This window comes from Hesperophylax consimilis, chromosome 17, assembly GCF_061612785.1.
Source record: "Hesperophylax consimilis isolate HC1 chromosome 17, BYU_Hcon_1.0, whole genome shotgun sequence".
Taxonomy (NCBI): Eukaryota; Metazoa; Arthropoda; class Insecta; order Trichoptera; family Limnephilidae; genus Hesperophylax; species Hesperophylax consimilis.
The window spans coordinates 9212589-9236200 of NC_142852.1; the positions used below are offsets into that span (position 1 = coordinate 9212589).

The 23612-nt window shown below is 35.1% G+C and overlaps 1 protein-coding gene across 1 annotated transcript in view; it reads left to right on the plus strand.

Annotated features, from left to right (window-relative positions):
• The window catches only part of LOC149415938 (lysosomal alpha-mannosidase-like), a 48706-nt gene that overhangs the window by 19301 nt on the left and 5793 nt on the right, over positions 1–23612 (plus strand). The window contains exons 8-18 of the mRNA XM_089641766.1: positions 1254–1464; positions 2763–2835; positions 4805–4925; positions 9545–9683; positions 10248–10338; positions 17844–18070; positions 18916–19152; positions 19775–19896; positions 20737–20818; positions 21013–21131; positions 22926–23080. Coding sequence (XP_089497892.1) covers positions 1254–1464; positions 2763–2835; positions 4805–4925; positions 9545–9683; positions 10248–10338; positions 17844–18070; positions 18916–19152; positions 19775–19896; positions 20737–20818; positions 21013–21131; positions 22926–23080 — 1577 coding nt within the window. The remainder of the gene's footprint in view (positions 1–1253; positions 1465–2762; positions 2836–4804; positions 4926–9544; positions 9684–10247; positions 10339–17843; positions 18071–18915; positions 19153–19774; positions 19897–20736; positions 20819–21012; positions 21132–22925; positions 23081–23612) is intronic.

The window sequence follows — 23612 nt, forward strand, 5'->3', positions numbered from 1 at the left end:
GCCTTAAGGTGCCTGTAAACGATCAAATTTGTTTGTCAAATTTTGCGTTTGCTCTTCACGTGTTTGATGAACAAGGCCGCAGACGTTCAAACCAAATTTTGTCAAATATCAGTTTATTTATTTACAGCTTTCGCCGGAGATTGTCTGTTGACATTTGTTGAATCCAGTCTGAAGTGAGGTAAATAGTGTAGTATTTTTTTTTTCTTGATAATGACGGATACGGATCAAACTTTCCGTCAATCAGAATTTCTGTCAAACACGTCAAACACCATCAAACACGTAGTTTGTTTGACAGACACATCAAACAAGGCCGCAGACGTTCAAATAATTTGACAAACACGTAAATTTGACAAATAAATTTGATCGTTTACAGGCACCTTTAGCGTAAGCGAAGGTGTGCAGTAGTATTGGTGAACAAAACCGGCGACACTCGGCAAAAAAATTCCACTCAGTACGAACTGCGCATAGCACATCTCGTTCTTCTAATATCTTTGGGTTGGATAAATCACAAAATTCGTTTTTTCATTAGCTCCACACAGGACGCCCTGAAGATAATAATTTCCCTCGGGGTCTGTGTCATCTTTCGGGACACTGTGTGGAGGGTCTTTTTAAGGAAATAAAGAGGGGTGGGTAGCGTGGGTAGGGTAACTCCGGGCGGTTGGAGTAATATGGACTTCTACCTTGAGGTTGACACCTTATTTACTATCCCCTCGGTCTCTACGATACTCGACAGCTAACACCATATAAGTTTAACCTAATATAATAATCTGATACCATCTATGGGTGAGCTCATACATTAATATCAAGGATATCACTGAATCGATACAAGATTTTGTTGTTTGGTTATAATAAGACAGACAAGTCAAATCAGAAAAGGCTTGCAAATTTTGGTATTTTTTCAAATCTCGACTTGCCTGTTGCTGCAAGAGCGCGTCCATTTCGTTCAACCAATCAGCGTTTGCTCCATGAGAGCAAGATGGTTGCTTGCGTAAAGGCGAGACAACTGCTCTTCGATTCGGCGTGATAAAATGTACCGCTATCCGGCAGGGCAGGTTTTTAAACATGAGTTTCCTATGTGTAGGGCAGGTATATCAACATTAGTTTTTATGGAAGGTTTTATATAGTTTTAGACAGTGGTAAAAATGATGGCATTTTGTTGTGTTTGTTATATTTGATGTGCATGTTTTAGTGATGATGATGATGATTTGTTTGGACGTTCGATACATTGATGATGCATTGAATTTTTTTTTCAGATACGCAAACGCCAAGTACCCTCAGATGAATTTGTTCTATTCCACTCCTTCCTGCTACATCAAGGCGGTTCAGGATGCTAACGTCACTCTACCCACCAAGGAAGATGACTTCTTCCCTTATGCCTCTGATGAATTATCCTACTGGACTGGCTACTTCACTTCTAGACCCACGCTCAAGTATTTTGAGAGAAGGGGAAATAATATTCTGCAGGTGCTTGGACATTATTTTCTTAGTTTAAGATTATTCGAGGAGACACAACAGGTCCGTTTGGAGATGCTGTGTGCGTAAGAGGAAGTTTTTGGGAAGGTAAAGGGTATGAGGGGTGGGTGGGAATCTAGGGATCAGTGTATCCAGGAGTGACAGATATATGAATATATCCATTCCACTGCGGACCAGTTAAAGAGGTCAAAGGTCTCCCCAAACCAGCCTCTCCCAAACTGGCAGGTTACGCAGCTGGTAGGCAGGTTCATCCTGAACACACCGAACCGAACTGAACACGGGCATTCCTGCTAAATCACCAAACGTTGCGAAGCACTTGGGGTGAACTATGGCAGAGGTGTTGGCAGCCCTGTTATAAGTAATTGCTGATTACTTCTTCGGACTTACTCACAAGGAAGAAAGTAAAATTATATGGAACGAATCTAGATCCTCGAGTGTTTCTGCACATCAGGAATCAGAACCATAATATGAAAGATGAAGTATTTATACATGTGTGAGCAATAAAGGCAAAACAAATAAATTTATGGCATAATTAATGATGATTAACTGATAACATAAATTTAGTAAGATACAGCACAAATGAATAATACAGTTTGCGGAATAAATAAAACAAAACAGGATATTTTATTAAAAGTAACCGCAGGTGGTGCAGGGTCGGGGATCTCTCCACCCCTTGGTGGGGGAGGTTAGAGTTTACAGGTCTAAAACATAGAATGAAAAGAAGCTAGATTCCATAATGCAGTGTCTCATGTGAATATGTACACATGATAAATATCAGCTAAGTAAATAGTATAGGAATTAATAGGAAAATTTGAAGCCGAGAACCTTGAACAAAACAAAACAAATAAGCCACAGTCATGGTGTCGGTAGCGTCTGCCCACCAACTGTGTGGCGGGACAGATCCCGATCCATACGTCACTCCTGACACACTGATACACAAATTCCTACCCGCCCTTCATGCACTTTTCCTTCCAATCGTCTGAAGCTAGTAAGACTATGTTAACCATTGCGTCAGGAAAAACTTATAAAACCATCTCAAGCTATGTTTTAATCCTGAAAGTTATTCTTTCACCAGGGTGATACTGAGAGTATCTTCCACTCTGGAACCTGCCGCAAATATAATATACGAATTATATATTATTAATTATTTTGAAACTAAACAAATTAACACACCGGCATTTCAACAGAAACCCCCCGGAATCATAGTCATAGCCATACCCCTCGACCACGAAGGAAGTTTTGCTAGGTTATGTTAGGTTCTACCTCTTTTGAAATATATTAAATTTTAGGTTTGCAAGCAGCTCAACGCATTGACCAACTCAACCGAAAATGCCGGCCTAGAAGCTTTGAGATCGGCACTAGGTGAGAAATCATACACTTTTGATACTTGAACTTGAACTCATTTATAATTTTCTTCTTCAGTAGAATTGCTTTGCTCATTGCTGGACTGATGCCGAAAAATTCAACAACCTTAATGTGTTCAATATTTGTTTGTACGCTTACCAAACATGTCATGATGGCAGTCTCATAATAAAAGTTAGATTCCATTTGCTAGCAGTATTGGTCCGAGGTTATTTCCAACAGAAGTTTGAGATCTGGATGTCATCTATATGTATGAATAACAACAAAGTACCAAAGTTCGACCCCTGGGGAATACCCGACAACGCTGTAAAAGGTCTATTGGGACCAGAGATGTGCAAAATGGGTAACCAAAACCATTTGAAATGCAAAATGGAAATGGGTCAAAACTTATCCATTTGAAAATGCAAAATGCAAAATGGTTTTTAGAAAAGCATTTCAAATGCAAAATACCTATTTTCAAAATGCATTGAAAATGCAAAATGGTTTCTCAGGTCAAACAATCAAAATAATTGTAGAATTTTTAAACAATTTTGTCATTTAATAATGGACATCAATGTAGAACAAACATATTACATGATGGTAAATCCAAAAACACCACTACAGATTATGAAACCACAAAAAATTTGCGCGGGACTAATGTTGCCAACGTAAAAACATAGAGACTGCTATCTAACATTTAATATTACAGCGTCATGGCCCCATATTCAGTATTTTTTGTAATGGTATAACTCAATTGCCAGGGCTCCTGCCAGTTAGCAACTTGACAAATGTAAATTATCTCTTATAGCGGGGTTGAGGACCGACTGATATTTGGGGCTTATGAAAAAAAGATGAGTGGAGATAGTAGGACGAATGTTGCAAAAAGCATTTAAAATGGAAAATGCATTGAGAAAAGCATTTAAAATGCAAAATGCAAAATGGTTTTTAGAAAAGCATTTAAAATGCAAAATGGAAAATACCCATTTTGCATTTTGCATTTCCTTTTGAAATGGATTTATTTGAAATAAAGCACATCTCTGATTGGGACGAACCGACTGCTTCCAGGCTTTCCCGTCCTGTGTCCAAGGCAGATCAAGCCTCTCATCAAACAGCCCATGCTTTCCCCGGCCCACTGGACGTCTTCCCTCCAGAACTGTTGCCAGTATTTTGTACTGATGTTGGTACTCTGGCATTAATGTCTTAGCCATTTTACCAATCTTTTTCTGGTGCTGTCGGCGTATTGGTCGTATTCCCTCTGGAAATACAGCCAGTATTTTGTGCTATTCTGACATTCTAGTACACGTCCAAGCCACTTTCCTCGGCTTTTCCACATGCTGTCCATTGAACGTATTCCTTCTAAAACTGTCGCCCGTATTTTGTGCGGAATTAACTATTCTGATATTCTGGTACATGTTTAATCCATTTTCGTCAGCTTGTCCTGGTGCTATCAATTGGTCGTATTCCCTTTGGAACAATGGCCAGTGTTTGTGCGGAAGTGACCCTTCTGACATTTTGATAAATATCTAAGCCACTCTCCACAAATTTTTATTGTGCTATCGAATGGACGTATTTCTTCTGGAACTACCGCCAGTTTTGTGTGAAAGTCACCTTTATGTCATTCTGGTACAGTCCAAGCCACTTTTCTCATCTTTTCCCGTTGCTGTCATTGGGCGGAGGCCGCTATTCTGACTGTCCTGGCCAACTAATCTGCGATCTATAACTATTTTGTTGAGAGAAAGGTTTTCATTAGATCCAGTTAATTAAATACTCACAAAATAGTATGTATCAGAAAATATATTAATGCAAATGAAACAAGAAATGTTAGCAGAATTGTGAGCCAGCATATCGATGGTTTAAGTAGGTGTCTCCGAGGAAACGGTCTGATGGTTAGTTCGCATACCCAATTTCTATCGATTTGTGACAAGTTTCTGGTTAACTTTTTAAGTTTAAAAAAACTACAACAAGGTTTTAAACTGTTTTGTTACCACAGGTGTTATGCAACATCATGATGCAGTCACAGGAACAGAGAAGCAGCATGTTGCCTACGACTATGCCAGGATACTGGACCTGGCCATCCATAATTGTACGAATAGCACTCGTGAGGCCTTAAAGTAAGAAACTGGACCATTAATAAACCTCTCACAACTTGTGATGTTTTGGACATCCACAAAAATAAACGATAAATAATAAAATAACGTGCTCTAAAAATTTTTTGTTTAAACAACGACGGAAGATTTATTGACAGACAGGCCTTGAGTAAACAGATTCCCACGGGAAAGGAGAGACCGGAGGACAGTCGAGGTTTGAACTTGGGTGGATTGACAGCCCCGAGAAAGGGATACAAATCAGAAGTGTTGTTTGAAATTGCAGTTAATTATTGAATTCAAATGGTATTAGAGAATATTGCGGAATATTGAATTAAAGTGAAAGATTATTGATCCGGTGTTTGTGTGAAGTGAAAGTGATTCGACTCAGTGGGAAAACAATTAATAATAATGACAATAATAATAATTGGATAATTTGTAGAGCGCCGTTTTGTAAAAACCCACCTCAGGGGCGCCAGGTGTTGTGCAATCGCGATTGTGTTATAAAGTTGTGTTGATTTAAATGTGTAGTTCAAACTAAATTACTTGTCTTAAAAACATGAAAATAATAATAATAATGATCGCGTTTTTAAAACAGAGTGACCGTATATAAAGGCAGCAAGTTTTAATCGGGCTAGGTTATTGATTTGGCGAGATGGCATTCTATCCACGGAGACCGAAAAACCAGAGAATCAAATAGATTATTAACTGTGGGTTCGAATCCTAACAGATTAGGGAGGTACAATTTTATTTACAGGAATATTTAATTACCCTTTTATAAGCGTAGGGAGGAGGTCGAAAATTAAAGTGATTTAGCTATATAGTGTAACCAGGTAAGCTTCACGCTGAGAATGAGAGGTGGCTAACTGGGTGAGTTTTTATATTATTTATTAAATTTCAGAGGACCTTTTAAAAGACGGATACAACTAAGTTTACGACACCTGCCGCCCACATAATGTTATCATTAAAAGGAATACCCTAGACGGATTGTCAATCAGCTGTGAGCGAGAGACGAGTCAACGACCTTTTCATATATAGGCCGAGAGGCGCGGTGTACAGTCAGTCAAAGGGGAAGTTTTGCTAGCGTATGCCGTCCCAAATTGAAAGCGATCGGATGCAACCAGACGGAACAAAATGAAAACTTTTCTTCTGTTATTTGACTTTCTAATTTAATACTTTTCATCTATTGTTTGACTTTCTAAGTTACGAATTGGGATGCACAAAAACAAATCTAAAGTCGAAAGAGGGAGATGGTAATCTCCGAAATAAAACTACCAACCGAACAACTTTTCTCAACAGGTATCTTTCGAGAGGTAGGCAGCCTCTTTAAATTAAATGCAAAAAATCAAACCAATTATCCGTTTATACCTTACCTGAGAGGATAGGTATTCAGTAGAAGTTACCCATACCTAATACACGAGGATGCTAGTAACCTCATAAAATAAATACTGGAACCAAATATTAAAATACAGACAGTCCTCATCCCAAATTTGGCATATCGAGTAGACCTTACATATATCTCACATGATAATTGGCTGAATGGGTAGGCACACAACCTATCGTTAATAAGCAGGCAGAATGTCGACAAGATCGTCGTGTGTTATATGTGTATTGACCTAGAAAGGGATGTAAATCCCCGACGGCGTGGGAGTTACAACGTTTTCTGGAGGTGGCACGTAACTTAGGACCTTGCGTGTCACATTTTCGCGACTAGATTCGTGATAAAGGGATGTTATGGTTTTCCCCTTCTACACTCAGTAAAGTAGTTTATCCTGGAGGTGTTTGAGATTGGGGCAATTCTGAAATTGGTGAAGAGACCTGGTTTTCTTTATTCTGGCGTGAAGGTTGCCGATTTGGAACAAGGGGAGACCCGGCCGGTTGTGATATCCAGACACGCAGATATCGATCGCCTTGCTCAAATTATCATCCATCAGTTTTGTTTGGTAAGCGGAGGAGCCAATCTTAACTTGAAAAAAATTCATTTCCTTTCCTCTCCTTCCCCTCCCAAAAAATATATACATGGATGGCGCCGACAACTAACACCATAAATTTATCGTATGTATATCACATATATAAAATCTAACACTTTATTATATTCACATTACCCTACGATAGGTAGAATCGAGTAGCTAGGGGGGGGTGAGCAGGCGACTTAGAAGATAAGGTTTATGAAATGGTTTTGAAAAACAGCGGTAATGGATTCAACTCACTCTATCTCAAAAGAACCAAGGGATACCACACAAAACATAAATAACTAGGTTTCTAAACCGAGAAACAAAAAACCCAACACAACGTTCGGTGAAGCCTTTTTATACTGAACCGTCACGTGAAATGAGTACGTTCAAGGTCGTACGTCACGTAGACAAACTAGGATGTACACACTTGAAGGGGTGTGTAATAAAGAAAAGACGGCAGGGAGGACCTTCCTACCCCGGATATATATATAACCAAAGCCTTATGGAAAAGTTACCTACGGGACTTAAGGAAAATGTATCGTAGAAAGAAGAGAAGGAAAAGTTTGAAGTAGAAAGGGCAGATCATTACAAACTGGACTAAAGCACAGTTGTTTCGTAGAAATTCACGTGGGACAAAGTCATCAAATGATCACTCAGCGTCATTTTGTTTTAGTTTGACAGTTGAAATGTTCCCATTGAGATTACGCATTCCGAATTGCTATCGATTTATAATATATTTAGCTTGAACAAAGTTTTTAAGTTCCTAAAAAAATATATGTTGTTTATGAAGATAATATCCATAGGTACATTAATTACATGAAATAATCTCGATAGAAAAAAATCACAAAGTAAGTTCCGAAAATTATTAAAAACACATTTTACTGTGTTATTTAACTTGTTATTGGTATAAAAAAAATCAAAGTGTTTCTTGTAATGCTACTCTAGACAGTTGTTGAAAGATTTTTGCTATATTTTAAACAAGTCGTGTTTTATTAAATATTTTCACATTTTTCGCTAAATTATTATCGTACTTTTTTTTATTTTAACGCACTCCTCTGATATTCGTTTTTAAAATTATCTCCCTTCTAACCATCTTCTTTTTTTTAATTCTTACTACTGAACCTTACATGCCAATTCTGAACAAATTGTGGTCAAACAGGACAACTATCACGTTGTTAAGCTTGTTAACTTATCACAATTTGATAGACAGCTGAAATGCACCCAGAATCGTTTAACAGGGACATTTAAAATGTCAAAAATTAACAAAATGGCGCTGATGGTGGTCCATTTGAATATTTGCGAAAAATCTGAGCTTAAATAATACGTATAGGTCGTTAAACTAAATGTTTGAATCAGAGGAGAGCGCTGAGATACAGAACAATTTTTTTTTTACTTTATGCAAGAAATATCCACTTAATCCTGGAATACACACATGTATATTAATCATATCGAATCCGTACTGCATCACTTCTTAAGGCAAATTGCTTGGAGGATATGCCCTATACAGGCATTGCGATTTTAGTTGAACGACATTTACTGAACGCCAAAAATTGAATAAGAATTCATTCAAACGTTTTAGTTTAACTCGAACCGATATTGTTAATCAAGATGGCGTCAAGTGAAGTTATTGCTGCGTGTGTCCCTATGATTTCGGACCTTTTACGGAACGAACTTAAGAATATAGGAATCAGAGCAAATATGTTAAACTGGTTAAGTAGCTACATATCTGGTAAAACTTTATTTGTTAAAATAAAATCTTTTTTTATCTAAACCATTTTCGGCCACTAGTAGCGTACCGCAAGGTAGTCATCTTGGCCCTATTTTATTTATTGTTTTTATAAACGACATATTCAACTGCTAAAAAAAATATCAATGTACTGCTATTCGCCGACGATATTAAATTACATAAAGAAATAACCTTCTTAAACGACTGTCAAGTTCTTCAATCTAATATAGGCATGCTAAATAACTGGTGTTCATAAAACAATTTATATTTAAATGTAGAAATGTGCAAAATTTTGACATTTTCCAGAAAAAAACATCACAATTTTTTGGCTATTCAATCAAATTTCAGTCAAACTTCAGAAATCCACGGTGGATTTCTTGGCACGCTAGTGGTTAATGCTATTAAAATGCCGTCATAACAAAGAAATACCATTTTAACTTTCGAATTTAATAACCAAACATAACTTCACATTTGAATTCACTGTAATTTGACAATTTTAATTTTTTTTAATGTTCTTTAAAGTTTTATCCCGTTGAACTACAAATAAGCAGTTTGTCAATAGGATATACACGTTCAATTACAATTTTTATATTTATACATAATATTATTACTAATTATAAATATAAATAATATTGAAACTACTTTTTAGATATTCAGATTATTATTAGTGGCAGACATAATCTAAAATAACACTAAATCTACATAAATAACATCTATTGATTGATAGTGATGATTAGTATAACTTATTTCTACTTATTAGCCATGTTTTCATGAATCTATTTGGGAATTTACAATATTGTATGTAACTTGAAACATGTTGAACATTTCGGGCTCGTTATATTCTAGGGTGTGCTGTCCGTATTTATTTCATTTCTTAATTATTATTTATTCCGTATTTAAGAAACTCTTTAAAGACATATCATTATTGAAGTTCACTCATGCGATCACTACCGCACTTCTTCCAGCAAGCTGATGTCTTCAGGCACGTTCGAGAAACAACACGACAAGCCTAAGATGTCCAATGATGTGCCCAGTCTGTCTCTGACTATGTGCGAACTAAATATCTCGCAGTGTTCGGTCTCTGAGAATTCCAAAAACTTTGTGGTGAGTAACTCCTCTGTCTTTCTGTGTCCTTAAATGTCTTCTTATGCCCCTTTGTGTCCTCATTTGCTCTCTTTTTTCCTATTTTGTCTTCTTTTATCATAATGTGACCTCATTTTTCTTCTTTCTTTAATTTTGTCTTCCTGTTGCTCCCCTTTTTCTCTTTTACTCTCCTTTGTCTTCCATTGTCCTTATTTGTTTGGTGTGTTTCCCTTCATCCAATTTTCCCACTGCAGCCTCCTAATTATTCCTTTGTACTTCTGTTTTTCCCTTTGCTCCTTTACACTTCTGTTTTCCTCCATTAAGGTCTTTCATTATCATCCGTTCTTTAATGCTCTAGTGTATCCTATTCCAACCTCGTTTGGTCTCCTTAAGCTTACTTTGTCTTCCATTGCCCATTTTTATATTCCTTAATTCCTTGTGACGTAATTCCTTATTTTCCCTTCTGTGTCGTCTGCCGTTTCGAATTGTCCACCTTTACCCCTTTGTGTCCTTATTTGTCATCTTTTGCACACTCTTGCCCTTTGCATACTATAATAATAATAATATTGTATTACATATTTACAGGTGACAGTGTACAATCCACTTGGCCATGCAATCAACCATACCGTCAGAGTTCCAATTATAGGCGGAGAATATTTGGTCTGGGATACTGCCGGTAAGCAGCTTCTATTTTTCATAAAACAGTCAAAAGACAACATAATAAACAAACAATTTTATTTTTATTTGGTTTTAAGCCCAACCGGACCATAACATCGTCTGGAGATCTGACCATAACATCGTCTGGATCGGACTGGAGCCAATAATAAAGGTCCCAACACGGGTCACACAAAACACTAAAAGCTGCATAGACCATATAATGATCAAGACAATACTAAAAACCAAAACAGTAGTACTTGAAAGCACAATCACTGATCACTACATGAATATGATAGCAATAGACACCGAAAACACTACTTCGAAACATCATAAAATATTTACAAAAAAAATAATTGACTACTCAAACTTAAAAGAAAAACTCCAAAAAATAAACTGGAATACATTATACCTAATAGATAATGTCGAGGAAGCCTGGAATACATTTACAAATAAGCTAACGCAAGAAATAAATAATTACACTACAATAAAACATATAAAACTAACACACAAAGCAAAAAAAATTAAACTATGGATAACACAAGGAATATTAAACTGTATTCGAAAACGAGACAAAATTCACAAACAAATTAAACAAACACCGTATGACATGGAACAACTTAATTACTATAAAATATATAGAAACATATGCACGAAAATTATTAGAGTAGCTAAGGAGATGTACTACAAAGAAAAACTTAAAAAAGCAAACAATTACCCAAAGGAAATATGGAAAATATTAAAGGAAGTTACATACACACAAAAATACAAACAAAAAAATACTATCGAACATCTAAATATTAACTCGAAAAAAATAGATGCCAAAACAAATATAGAAATGATGGCAAACCACGCAAATAACTTTTTTGCAACTATAGGGAAAGTTTTAGCGAATCGTAAAAAACACAGCACAAACACACTAACACAAACAAACAGATCAAACATCGATACCCAACCAACACAACACAGATTTATATTAAAAACAAGTTCGGAAATGGAAATTAACAAAATAATAAATACATTAAAAAACCAGTTTGCTCCTGGATTAGATGAGATAACAACGGATTGCATTAAAATAATAAAAAATGAAATATTAAAACCTATAACACACCTAATCAACCTTAGCATAACACATGCCTGCTTTCCTAATACTCTTAAAAAAGGACTGGTAATCCCTATGTATAAATCCGGAGATAAAATGGAAATAACTAACTATAGACCAATTACTTTGTTAAACTCTCTATCAAAGATTTTCGAAAGACTATTAAAAAACCAAATAATAAAATACCTGGAAGAAAACAAATTAATCTCGGACAAACAATATGGATTTAGAGAAAAAAGAAGCACAAAAGAAGCTTTAGCAAGTACAATAGATTATATACATAGCAACTTAGATCAAGGGTTTAAATGCATAGCGATATATTTAGATTTGGCTAAAGCCTTTGATTCAATATGCCACAAAACACTTTTTAAAAAATTAGAAAATATGGGTATCAAAGAAAAAGAACTACAACTATTAAAAAGCTACATGAGCGACAGAACACAACAAGTCAAAATTAATAACTATACTAGCAAACCACTGCCGATTACACACGGAGTTCCACAAGGAAGCATACTAGGGCCCGTTCTTTTCATAATTTACATAAATGAACTTTGCAGCATGGAAATAGATGGAGAAATAATTAGTTACGCAGACGACACAGTATTATTATTTAAATCTAAGGATTGGAATAAGGTTTATAACATAGCGAATCTAGGAATCACGCAAGTGAAAAAATGGTTGGACTCAAATACACTCACACTAAACATATCGAAAAAAAAAATTCACAACGTACAGCATAACTAACACAGGACAGCCAAAAAACAATACAAACACCATAAAAATACACGAATGCATAAACACCAACATCTGCGATTGCCCCCCTCTAGAAAAAACAGAACAAATAAAGTATCTAGGAATCCTAATTGACCATAATCTTAGATGGACACATCACATCAAACAAATCACAAATAGACTCCTCAGAACAATACACATTTTCCTAAACATAAGAAACATATATAAAATAAAACAATTGAAAACAATATATTATGCACTATGCCAATCAATAATAGAATATGGAATAATTGCTTAGGGAGGAGCAACAAACGCAGCTATCGCTCAAATAGAAATCGCACAGAAAACGATATTAAAGGTAATACTCAAAAAACATAAACTAACCGACACAGACCAAATATTTAAAAGCTGTGACGTACTTGATATACGCCAATTATATGTTAAAACACTACTAAACTACATTTTCGACCAAAAAAACAAACCCCAACAAACACAAAATATCACTAATAGACCGGTCAGACAAGCGTACAAAGAAAACATAAAAACTCCGACGGTAAACACTACCTTTGGACAAAGACACCATAAATACCACGCTATTAAAGCATTCAACAGTCTTCCACTTGAAACAAAAATTGAGGAAAATAAAAATAAATTCAAACACAAAATAAAAAAATGGATTAAAGAACAAAAAGACAATATTACCAAAATACTATAACATAAAAGAATAAAACATATACACGCAACACAAAAAAAATATATAAAACACGCAACACGCACAAACACATATATCATTATAAATGCCGATTTACATTCTCTTTTGATATTTTTCTTTTAGTGTTATAATTATATTTTAATTTTTAATCTTTATTTTTTATTTTAAATTTATCTTTATTTTAATGTTGTTTTTCTTTTATTTTTTTTTAAATGTATAAATTCTTAAATTATAAAATGGGGGCCTCAGCACGGGTAAACAACCCAGTGAGGCCAACATTACTAAATTGAAATATGAAATATTGTAAAAAAAATGTATCAACAATAAAAAAAAAAAAAAAAACATGGATTTAAAGAACAGAATATACCTAATGAGCTATCGAAAATTATACAAAAGAAACTAAAGCATGGTATAACAGTAAACTGCTAAACTGAATATGAAACAATGTTAGTAAAACATGTAACAGTAACATAAACTAATATAGAAACTAGAACAATACTACATATAAGACAAATCACCAAAACTAGATTACCAACGCTACTCTAATTTGTAGGATTCAATAAAGTGCTTGTATAGATTACGATTAATTCTATAAATGGAGTAAATAAATATATCAATAGTACCCCAAACTTGTTGCCCTGATCATGCATCCTATTGGTTAGTGAGTGTTTCTGATAGTTGGTTGTTTATATATTGCAGAAATTTTTTACATTTTGTCCTGTGTTCCCATTCGGCACATAGAGTTTAATAGTGGCAACAATGGCAGAACTGTCAATTAAGTTATTAATGACTCTGTGTAACACAACCAGGTCTGACACAATTCTTTTAACCGATATGGCATATGAATTTAGAAGTTGTTCGTCAAATTGTAAAAAAATTTAAGTGTTTGTTTAAGAGAGGGGCTTCTCAGAATGTCCAATTGTTGAGAATGATGCTAAATAGTTGATATTTCTGAAGATATACTTTGAAATGTAGTTAGGCAGGGTTTAAGCGCCAATTCCCTGGCTAACCTGATTACTAGGTTAATAACCAGGGTCGGCCCTTAGCAGAGATGTGCTTTATTTCAAATAAATCCATTTCAAATGGAAATGCAAAATGGGTATTTTCCATTTTGCATTTTAAATGCTTTTCTAAAAACCATTTTGAATTTTGCATTTTAAATGCTTTTCTCAATGCATTTTCCCTTTTAAATGCTTTTTTGCAACATTCTTCCTACTATCTCCACTCATCTTTTTTCATAAGCCCCAAATATCAGTCGGTCCTCAACCTCGCTATGAGAGATAATTTACATAATTTGTCAAGTTGCTCCCTGGTAGGAGCCTTGGCAATTGAGTGATACCATTACAAAAAATACTGAACATGGGGCCATGATGCTGTAATATTAAATGTTAGATAGCAGTTTCTATGTTTTTACTTTGACAACATTATTCCCGCGCAATTTTTTTGTGGTTTCATAATCTGTAGTCGTGGTGTTTTTGCATTTACCATCAAGTAATATGTTTGTTCTACATTGATGTCCATTATTAAATGACAAAATTGTTTAAAAATTCTATAATTATTTTAATTGTTTGACCTGAGATACCATTTTGCATTTTTAATGCATTTTGAAAATCGGTATTTTGCATTTTGCATTTGAAATGCTTTTCTAAAAACCATTTTAGAAAAGCATTTTCATCAAATAGTTTTGACCCATTTCCATTTTGCATTTCAAATGGTTTTGAGTACCCATTTTGCACATCAGAGCCCTTAGTCAAACGGCGCCTATTATTATTAGTTATAGGTATTATCAAAGCCTTGGCTCGTTGGCAAGCTGGCTACTGCAATTGCGCCGAAAAACGTTTTATAATCTTTTAAACTCGTTTTACATCAAATATTTTTATGATAAGGTCCTGTTTTTATTAATCTTAAATACATATAACTTACATCTGTGGAGATTCCTCTAGAAACATTTGAGATTTTATTAATACGTTCATTAGAAATAATTAAAATGTGAGCGTCGAGCAAACCCCCTCTATTAGAGTCTTTCGCTGTCTTAAAACTTTTTCATTGGTTCAAATGTGAACATGAGCCAGAGTTGCCAACGCAATTGTTTTAAAAAATTATTGGAATTATTTCATGGAATTATTGCTTGGGGAGGAGCAACAAACTCGGCTATCAATTACATAGAAACCGCACAGAAAACGATCTTAAAGATAATACTAAAAAACATAGACTGACTGATACAGACCAAATATTCAACAGCTGTGACGTACTAGATATACGCCAATTATACGTTAAAACACTACTAAACTACATTTTTGACAAAAAAAATAAATTTCAACATACACAAAATAACACTAATAGACCAGTTAGACAAGCGTACAAAGAAAACATAAAAACTCCGACAGTAAATTCATGCTTTGGACAAAGACACTACCAATACCATGCTATAAAAGCTTTCAACAGTGTAAAACTTGAAATTAAAATTGAGGAAAATAAAAATAAATTCACACACAAAATTACAAAATGGATTAAAGAACAAAAAAGACAATATTACCAAAATGTCATAGCATAAAATAAAAATAAAACCTACACGTAACATACAAAACCAATATAAACACACATAACTCACAAACACACAAGATTATTTTCATTGCATTATTTTTTAATTTTAAATGTATTATTATGTATTTCGTATTTTTAATTTTAAATGTATTATTTTCTTTTTAAATGTATTATTTTCTCTTTAAATAATATGTAGATTATATTTTCATATTATAAAATGAAGGCCTAAGCACGGGCAAGCCACCCAGTGAGGCCTACATTACTGGAAAACATAAATTGTAAAAAATAATGTAACAAATAAAAAAAATACTCAAAAGAAATGAGGAGATTTTCAATTTCCCCACAAAATCAAGTTTCTTTACCTCTAAAGTAAAACGAAATTCTATTTATTATTAATTAGAATTTTTTTACTAGCTGATGTGTACCCGGTGTTGCTAGACTTTTCCCTACTTTCAATATATATAATATCCATATAAACCTTACAGAAGAAATTTTCTAAATGATATTGAAAACCCTATCAAATTCCGTTGCATAGTTTAGAAGAAATAAGGGCACAAACAGATATGCGGATAGTGACTTTGATTTATACTATTAAGAGATACCGATATATTGTCACGATTACTAATTTACTAAAAATTTATCAGGAACGGCCTGTAATCCCGTATTTAGTTCGTTAACGTTTCCTAATATTCCAGAATGTTCCAGGATGTTCTGGAATGTTGTGGAATGCTCTCGAATACTCACGAATGTTCTGGACTATAGAATTCGAAATTTTAAGCCCGTATATCTTCAAAATCACGCCTTTCAGGTTAAAAACAGGAACCTTTCTTCGTGGATGGGGGATAAAAGTCTACCACATCATATAACTCCCTTTAACGTACCGGGACTCGTTTCTGACTTTTTGCGGCACGCTCATTGTACATTTATTTTTTATAATACGAGGCATATCCAGAAAGTAAGTGTACTGAGGCTCTCACGACCGAATGAATTTTATTTTCGATATGTTGGCTACACTTACGTGTAGCCTGACTCTTCCCCTCCGCAACGAGACCTGTTCAAGGTCAGTACGTTGAGAAGTGTCAACGCGACAACAAGTTTCGTGAAAAAAGTCAATCCAATCTCCCGCCAAATGCGAAATACGCGGCGTCATCCGTTATCTCGTTTGGAAGGAAAAACCTCCGTTTGAGGTTTATAATGAGGTTAAAACTGCATATGGTGATAAAGCTATGAATTGTACGAGTGTGTACAAGTGGTATCGCGAGTTTAAAAACGGTTCTCACCTCTTCACCCTCCACCAAAAAGTTCAAAACCACAATTTCAGCCAAGAAAATCGTGGCATCCGTGTTTTGGGACTGTCAAGCCATAATTTTGATTGAATATCTGCCTCAAGTGGAGACCATCAACTCTGCAAGATACTGTGAGACCATAAAAAAATTGCGGAAGGCGATTCATAACAAGAGGAGAGGCATGCTGACAAAGGGAGTCAGCCTGCTGCACGACAATGCCAGACCACACACGGCCAACGCCACGAAGGAACTGCTTGCTTCGTTTAAATGGGATATCTTGAACCACCCCGCGCATTCCCTTAACCTAGCACCTTCAGATTATTATCTCTTTACCTCCCTGAAGCTGTACATGGGTGGAAAAAGGTTTTTAACCGACGAGGAGGTAAAGGAGGAGGTGGAAAAGTGGACGAAGGTGTTGGCGGGAAACTACTTCGAGGAAGGCATCAAAAAGTTGATCCCCCGCTTCACTACCTGCATTGAGAGGAATGGCGACTATGTCGAAAAATAGCTTACATATGTACTACGTCAACAATGTAATTTTTTTGTTTCAACAAAAAGATTTGTAACCTACAAAAATTCAGTGCACTTACTTTCTGGATACGCCTCGTATATACATATATTAATTATCTTGTCATTTGTCGGATTTTCTCTTTCGTTGAGTCTTTAAAAATAGAATTTTTTGAAAATTTTCGTGCTTTCTCACAATTATTGTAATATTTTTTTTTTGGATAATTAAGCTCAAAATACCCGCATTTTCCCCACAAAAAGGTTCTATCCCTAAAAAAAACCCAGTTCCCAAAAATCTTATAATTCCCCGCATTCCGGGGTATTCTCCACGAAGTGGCAAACTTGTTGCGGAACATTTAGCTTATTGTTTATTACCCAAGTATACTTGGTATGATGAAACTACAGGTTCAGTCGTACCAACCAAACCATGTGTTTTAATGACATGGTGTTTCATTCATTTTTAAATGACGATTTATAAATTCTGCGTATACAATAAAACTTATATATTCACAATCAGCATTGTTGATCTATTTGAATATTTTCTTTTCAAGCCATAATATTTAACACTGCAGTTCCTTATTGACATTGATTGTCTCCGGACCTTTATACTAAATAATCTAATTACATTCATATTTGTATTACAGAAAACCAAATACAAACCCAGACTGTGAAAATATCTCCCAATGCCATTAACCAACTGATTCGACACTCTAACGCCACTGAAGAGCTGGTGTTCCTAGTTGAAGATCTGCCAGCTTTAGGGTACAGATCCTTCTATGTAAACTCCTCAGCAGGAAACCAGGGCGAGCTGGAACCTGATAATGAATTCATGGGAGACCAGGGTATGCTGGGTAATTCCATTGGAAATGATGTGAGTGTTTTCAATTTTTTAATATCAAATCTCATTCCCCTTTGGGAAACTATGATTTTTTTATAAATCTGAATGAAGACAGTGGGATGACGGCATTCCCGTTTTGGGCTGAGATAAGTGACGTCTGGAAAATTTAGATCTGATGAGTGATTCCTGTTCCACATAAAGATAAGGAATTGTCTTTAACCTTAAAATAAAAGACTTTTTCGTTGAATAGGGGCGATTCCAGTTCCACTTAAGGAAGATAAATAATTGTTCATAAATTTATAATGTATAACTTTTTTCGTTAGGTATGGGCGATTCTGGTTCTAATTAAGTTAAAGAATTGTCCTAAACCTTAAAATGAAGGACTTTTTTCATTAAAAGTGGCCAGTTCTCTCGGATGACAATGAAAAGTCGTTAATTTTATGGTTACGGACACTTCTTTATCCTTAAGCAGAACCGGAACAATTCACAATTCCTTGGACAATTCTTTTGGACAATTCCTTATTCTCAAGTGGAAACGGACTCGCCCCTTAAGTCTGTAATTTTCAGGTTAAGGACAATTCCTTATCATGAAGTAGAACTGGACACGCACATAAGTCATTAATTTTGAGGTTTGGACAATTCCTTATTCTTAAGTAGAAACTGACTCGCCTCTTGAGTCATTAATTTTCAGATAAAGGACAATTCCTTATCCTTAAGTAGAACTGGAAACACACATAAGTCATTAATTGTGAGGTTTGGACAATTCCTTATTCTTAAGTAGAAACTGACTCACCCCTAAAGTGGGTAATTTTAAGGTTATGGACACTTAATCATACTTAAATGGAACCGGAACCGCTCCTAAAGTTGGTAATTTTAAGGTTAACGGCAATTCCTTACTATTCATCGGAGGCAGGACCGAAGGGGATCGGGCTCGAGCAAACATTCCCCCACTCGTTCATTATGCCGGAGGAGGCACCTGTGGTTCGTGGGACAGCCGCACCAGATTACTGTCGCCTGAGTGGATGCAGGAGCAGGGTCTATCCGCCCCCGTGATGGGGAAATTAACAATACAGTACGAAGAAGTTCAGTACGACAACCTAATCATAAACAAATGTGTTAGTAACATAATAAAAAGGCAAATAAAAAAGTTATGATCAACAACAAATTGACCAATCATAATAGAGAAAAAGAATGGAAAAAAGATTAAAATGTAGTAGTAAAGACATAAATTAACATCATTATAATTATAAACGTTTCTGTTTCTCAAAGCAGATTAAAAACTCTTCCAGATTTTTGATATTTCAGATAGATACACGCAATTACAAATTTACAAATATTAAAATTTTTGACACAAATGTGATTGAAGCCACCGTTTTGATATATCATCTAATTAAAATAACCAAAATTTTCGGACACCGCGTTTAAAGAAGTTTTCCGGCGTGGGGTTATTGTTTTATACAAATCTACAGTTTTATTCCGAGATTGATGAAATTTTGCACACCTGACCTTAAAAACAAGAGGAAGGTCACTGTGTACACGAAATTTCGAATAAACTGCCACCAATCCACATTTCAACATCAACACATCCCAACCCGTTCAAGCAGAATTTTTGATAATTTTAAGAATAAAATGAAAATGACCGTCTAACTGAGATTTCTGAAAAAATGCCTTCCTTTAAGTGGTCGCGAACTACAGCTAGTAATTAGTCAAATAAATAACTGATTTTTCGTTTTTCAGAAACTCAGGTTGTCTGTGGATCCACACACCGGTTTCGTAAGTGAACTATACATCGTCGAGAAGAACCTTACGATTGCTCTAAAGCAGGATCTACAATACTACACTGCTGCCGTCGACCCACAGTAAAAAACTACATACTTTAGAAAAATATTTAAAAACCACGATTGTGTTTCACAGAAAATCAAATGTAACATTGTCATCAAGTAAGATTGTCGTCAAATGTAACATTATCACCAAATGCTACAATGTTATCAAACGTAACGTTGTCAACAAATGTTACATTGAAGTGAAATGTAACACTATCTTAAAAATTAACATTATCATCAAATGTAAGATATCAAATGTAACATTGCTGGAAAACGTTAAATTGTCGTCAATTGTATTATTGTAATCATATAAGCTTTGTCATCAAATGTAGCATTATCTCATTAAAAATACACTGTCATTAAATGTGACATTTTCAACACTTTATCATTAAATGTAACATTGTCATCAAATGTAGATTTATCTCATCAAAAGTTACATTGCCAATAATTGTAAAATTGTCATCAATTGTAACATTATCGTCCAATTTAACATTATCATCAAATGTAAGATTGTATTCAAATGTTACATTGCGGTATAGTGTTAAATAGCCGTCCATTAAATCCTTGTTGTCAATTCTAACACTGTCATCAAATGTAACATTGTCAACAAATGTTAGATTGTAGTTAAATTAACGTAACATTATCGTCCAATTTAACATTATCATCAAATTTCAGATTGTATTCAAATGTATCATGGCCGTAAAATGTTAAAATTAAAACCTTGTCATCAAATTTAACATTTTCCTCAAATGAAAGATTGTCCTCAAATATAACATTAATAATTTGATCAAATGACCAAGAACGAGGCATTATTATACGAGTATATTAATAAAGACAAGTTAAATGATTAATTTATTTGTTTATTTTTGATTTCAGACCATCTGGGGCATACATATTTAGGCCAAACTCAACAAATGCCATTTCCATTTCTAAAAAGTCAGAGAACACATTTTCCAAGGTATATTTAGTCACTGGAAGTTTTATAATCCCGGGGAATGATGCAATTTATTACAACTTTTTGCAATCGATGCAATTTTATTGTTTTGCTTTGACATGGAACTTTATTTATTTTTTAAATTTATATTTTAAGGACGTCATTTACAAGGTATTAATAAAAACATAATTCAGTGTGTTCTCATTCAATTTGTTTAGGGGAAATTGGTTGAGGAGCTAAACCAGAGGTTCTCAGACTGGGCTTCTCAAACTATCAGGATCTACAAGGACAGCGATCACGTGGAGTTCCAGTGGGTGGTGGGACCTATCCCCGTAGAGTGAGTCAATCAATCTAGTCATTTTGTCATCCAGTCGTCTAATCATCTAGTCATCGACTTCTCCATTCGTCACGTGGTCTAGTCATCAATTCATAAAGTAATATTCATCTCGTCGTCAAGTCTTCCAGTCGTCAAGTCGTCTAGTCATCTAGCCATCTAGTCATCCATTCTTCCAGTCATGTAATCCTAGTCATTGAGTTACCCAGTCGTACAGTCATCTAGTCATCAATCAATACAGTTATTTATTCATCAAGTCATCAAGTCTTCCAGTCGTACAGTTGTCAAGTGGTCTAGTCATCTAGCCATCTATTCATCCATTCTCCCAGTCATGTAATCATCTAGCCATTGAGTTCTCCAGTCGTATATTTGTCTAGTCGCCTAGTCATCTAGCTATATAGTCATCCATTCATCCAGTCATTCTCCAGTCATACAAATCACATAGTCGTCAAGTCATCTAGATATCTAGTCATATATTCTTGCATTTGTTAAATCTTGTAGTCATAGAGTTATCTAGTCATACACTCATCAAGTCATCTAGTCATCTAGCCGTCTAGTCATTAATCCATCCAGTTATCTATTGATCTAGTCATCAAGTCCTCCAGTCGTCAAGTTATCTAGTCATCTAGCCATCTTGTCATCCAGTCGTCTAGTCATCAAGTTCTCCAGTCGTACAGTCTTCTAGTCATCGAGCCGTCTAGTCTTCTATTCGTCCAGACGTTTAATCGCCTAGTCATCGAGTTCTCTAGCCGTACAGTCGTCAAGTCATTTTGTCGTCTAATCATCTAGTCCTCCATTCGTCCAGTCGTGTAATCACTTAATTATTGAGTTCTATAGTTGTACAGTCGTCAAGTCATCTAGCCATCTAGTCATCCAGGCGTGTAATCACTTAATAATTGAGTTCTATAATTGTACAGTCGTCAAGTCGTCTAGTCATCTAGCCATCTAGTCATCCATTCATCCAGGCGTGTAATCACTTAATCATTGAGTTCTATATTTGTACAGTCGTCAAGTCGTCTAGTCATCTAGCCATCTAGTCATCCATTCGTCCAGTCGTGTAATCACTTAATCGTTGAGTTCTATAGTTGTAGAGTCATCAAGTCATCTAGCCATCTAGTCATCCATTCGTCCAGTCGTGCGATCACCTAATTATTGAGTTCTCTATTTATTTATTTATTGACGCCCTTTTTGGTGGCTTTTACATTAGAATATTAAGAAATATACATGATTTATTGTGCATAACTGAATTGCTTCATTAACAATATTTTATATTTGTAATTGAAGATTTCTACTGACTTGCTATAATTTTTTCCCTCCATTAGTATTCTGGGCAAAGAGGAATACATATGGTAGTTAGTCCCAGAATTTCTGCATTGAAATAAATCCTGACTTATCAATTCTAACAATACCGGACCATCAACTAAATCATTTAGAATTTTATATAGAAATACCAAGTCAGTGAAAATTCTTCTGTCTGACAATTTGAGCATATTCATATAATTTAACAGAGTGTTGTAGTTCAACATAATTGCTGGAATACCCATTTTAAAATTTATAAAACGTAAGAATTTTTTTTGTATTCTATCAACAGCTTGTACATGTATATTGTAATGTGGGTTCCAGATAGGAGAATTGTACTCAGGTTGACTTTAGTTGTACAGTCCTCAAAACATCTAGTCATCTAGTTCATCTATTCATCATTTATTGGTTATCATTCCATTGTCTTTCCACAAATTTTTTACAGTGTTTAATAGATAATATATTTAATGATCTAATATGGACTGTTTGGTATTTTAGCGATGACGGTATAGGCAAGGAAGTTATCTCAAGATTCTCCACAGATATCGAAACAGCCGCGACCTTCTATACTGACTCAAACGGGCGGCAGTTATTGAAGAGAGTCAGAAATAAAAGGCCAACGTGGAATGTGACTATTTTACAACCCGCCGCTGGTAAGTCATCTGCCACCTTTATATGTCACGTCCAGACTAAGCTGCACAACGCACCGCGCCGCTCTCAACTAGCAAATAAATAAATAAAGGGCAAAATAAATAGCATGGAATCAGTTTAGGCATTCGGGTAATCCAAAAATAGTCATTAAAGAAATAGACAATAGGTCCAGGCGGCTAAAAAGTTGCGACGATAGTACTGACCTAAAAAATGACACACTGGATTTTGAGGTGTCAAATCACCAACTCAGCGCCGTGCCATAATAGAGCAACAATTTTGAAAATTGCGGCGATTCTTGTTGATACTCGATATTACTGCTGATTTGCACGTTGTTTTACTGCAAAGTAGTTAGACTAGTTTAAGGCGATGCCATACGTAGTAATCCAAAATCATGTGTTTTTGGTTTGAAAATTTGGTTGCCTAGAAATGTTTCAGATGCTTTAATTAAATACTGCGAGTAGAATACATCTTGACTTTTGAAATAATCAAGTATTTTTTAGATAAATCTTTTTATAAGCCCAGAAAAAAATAATG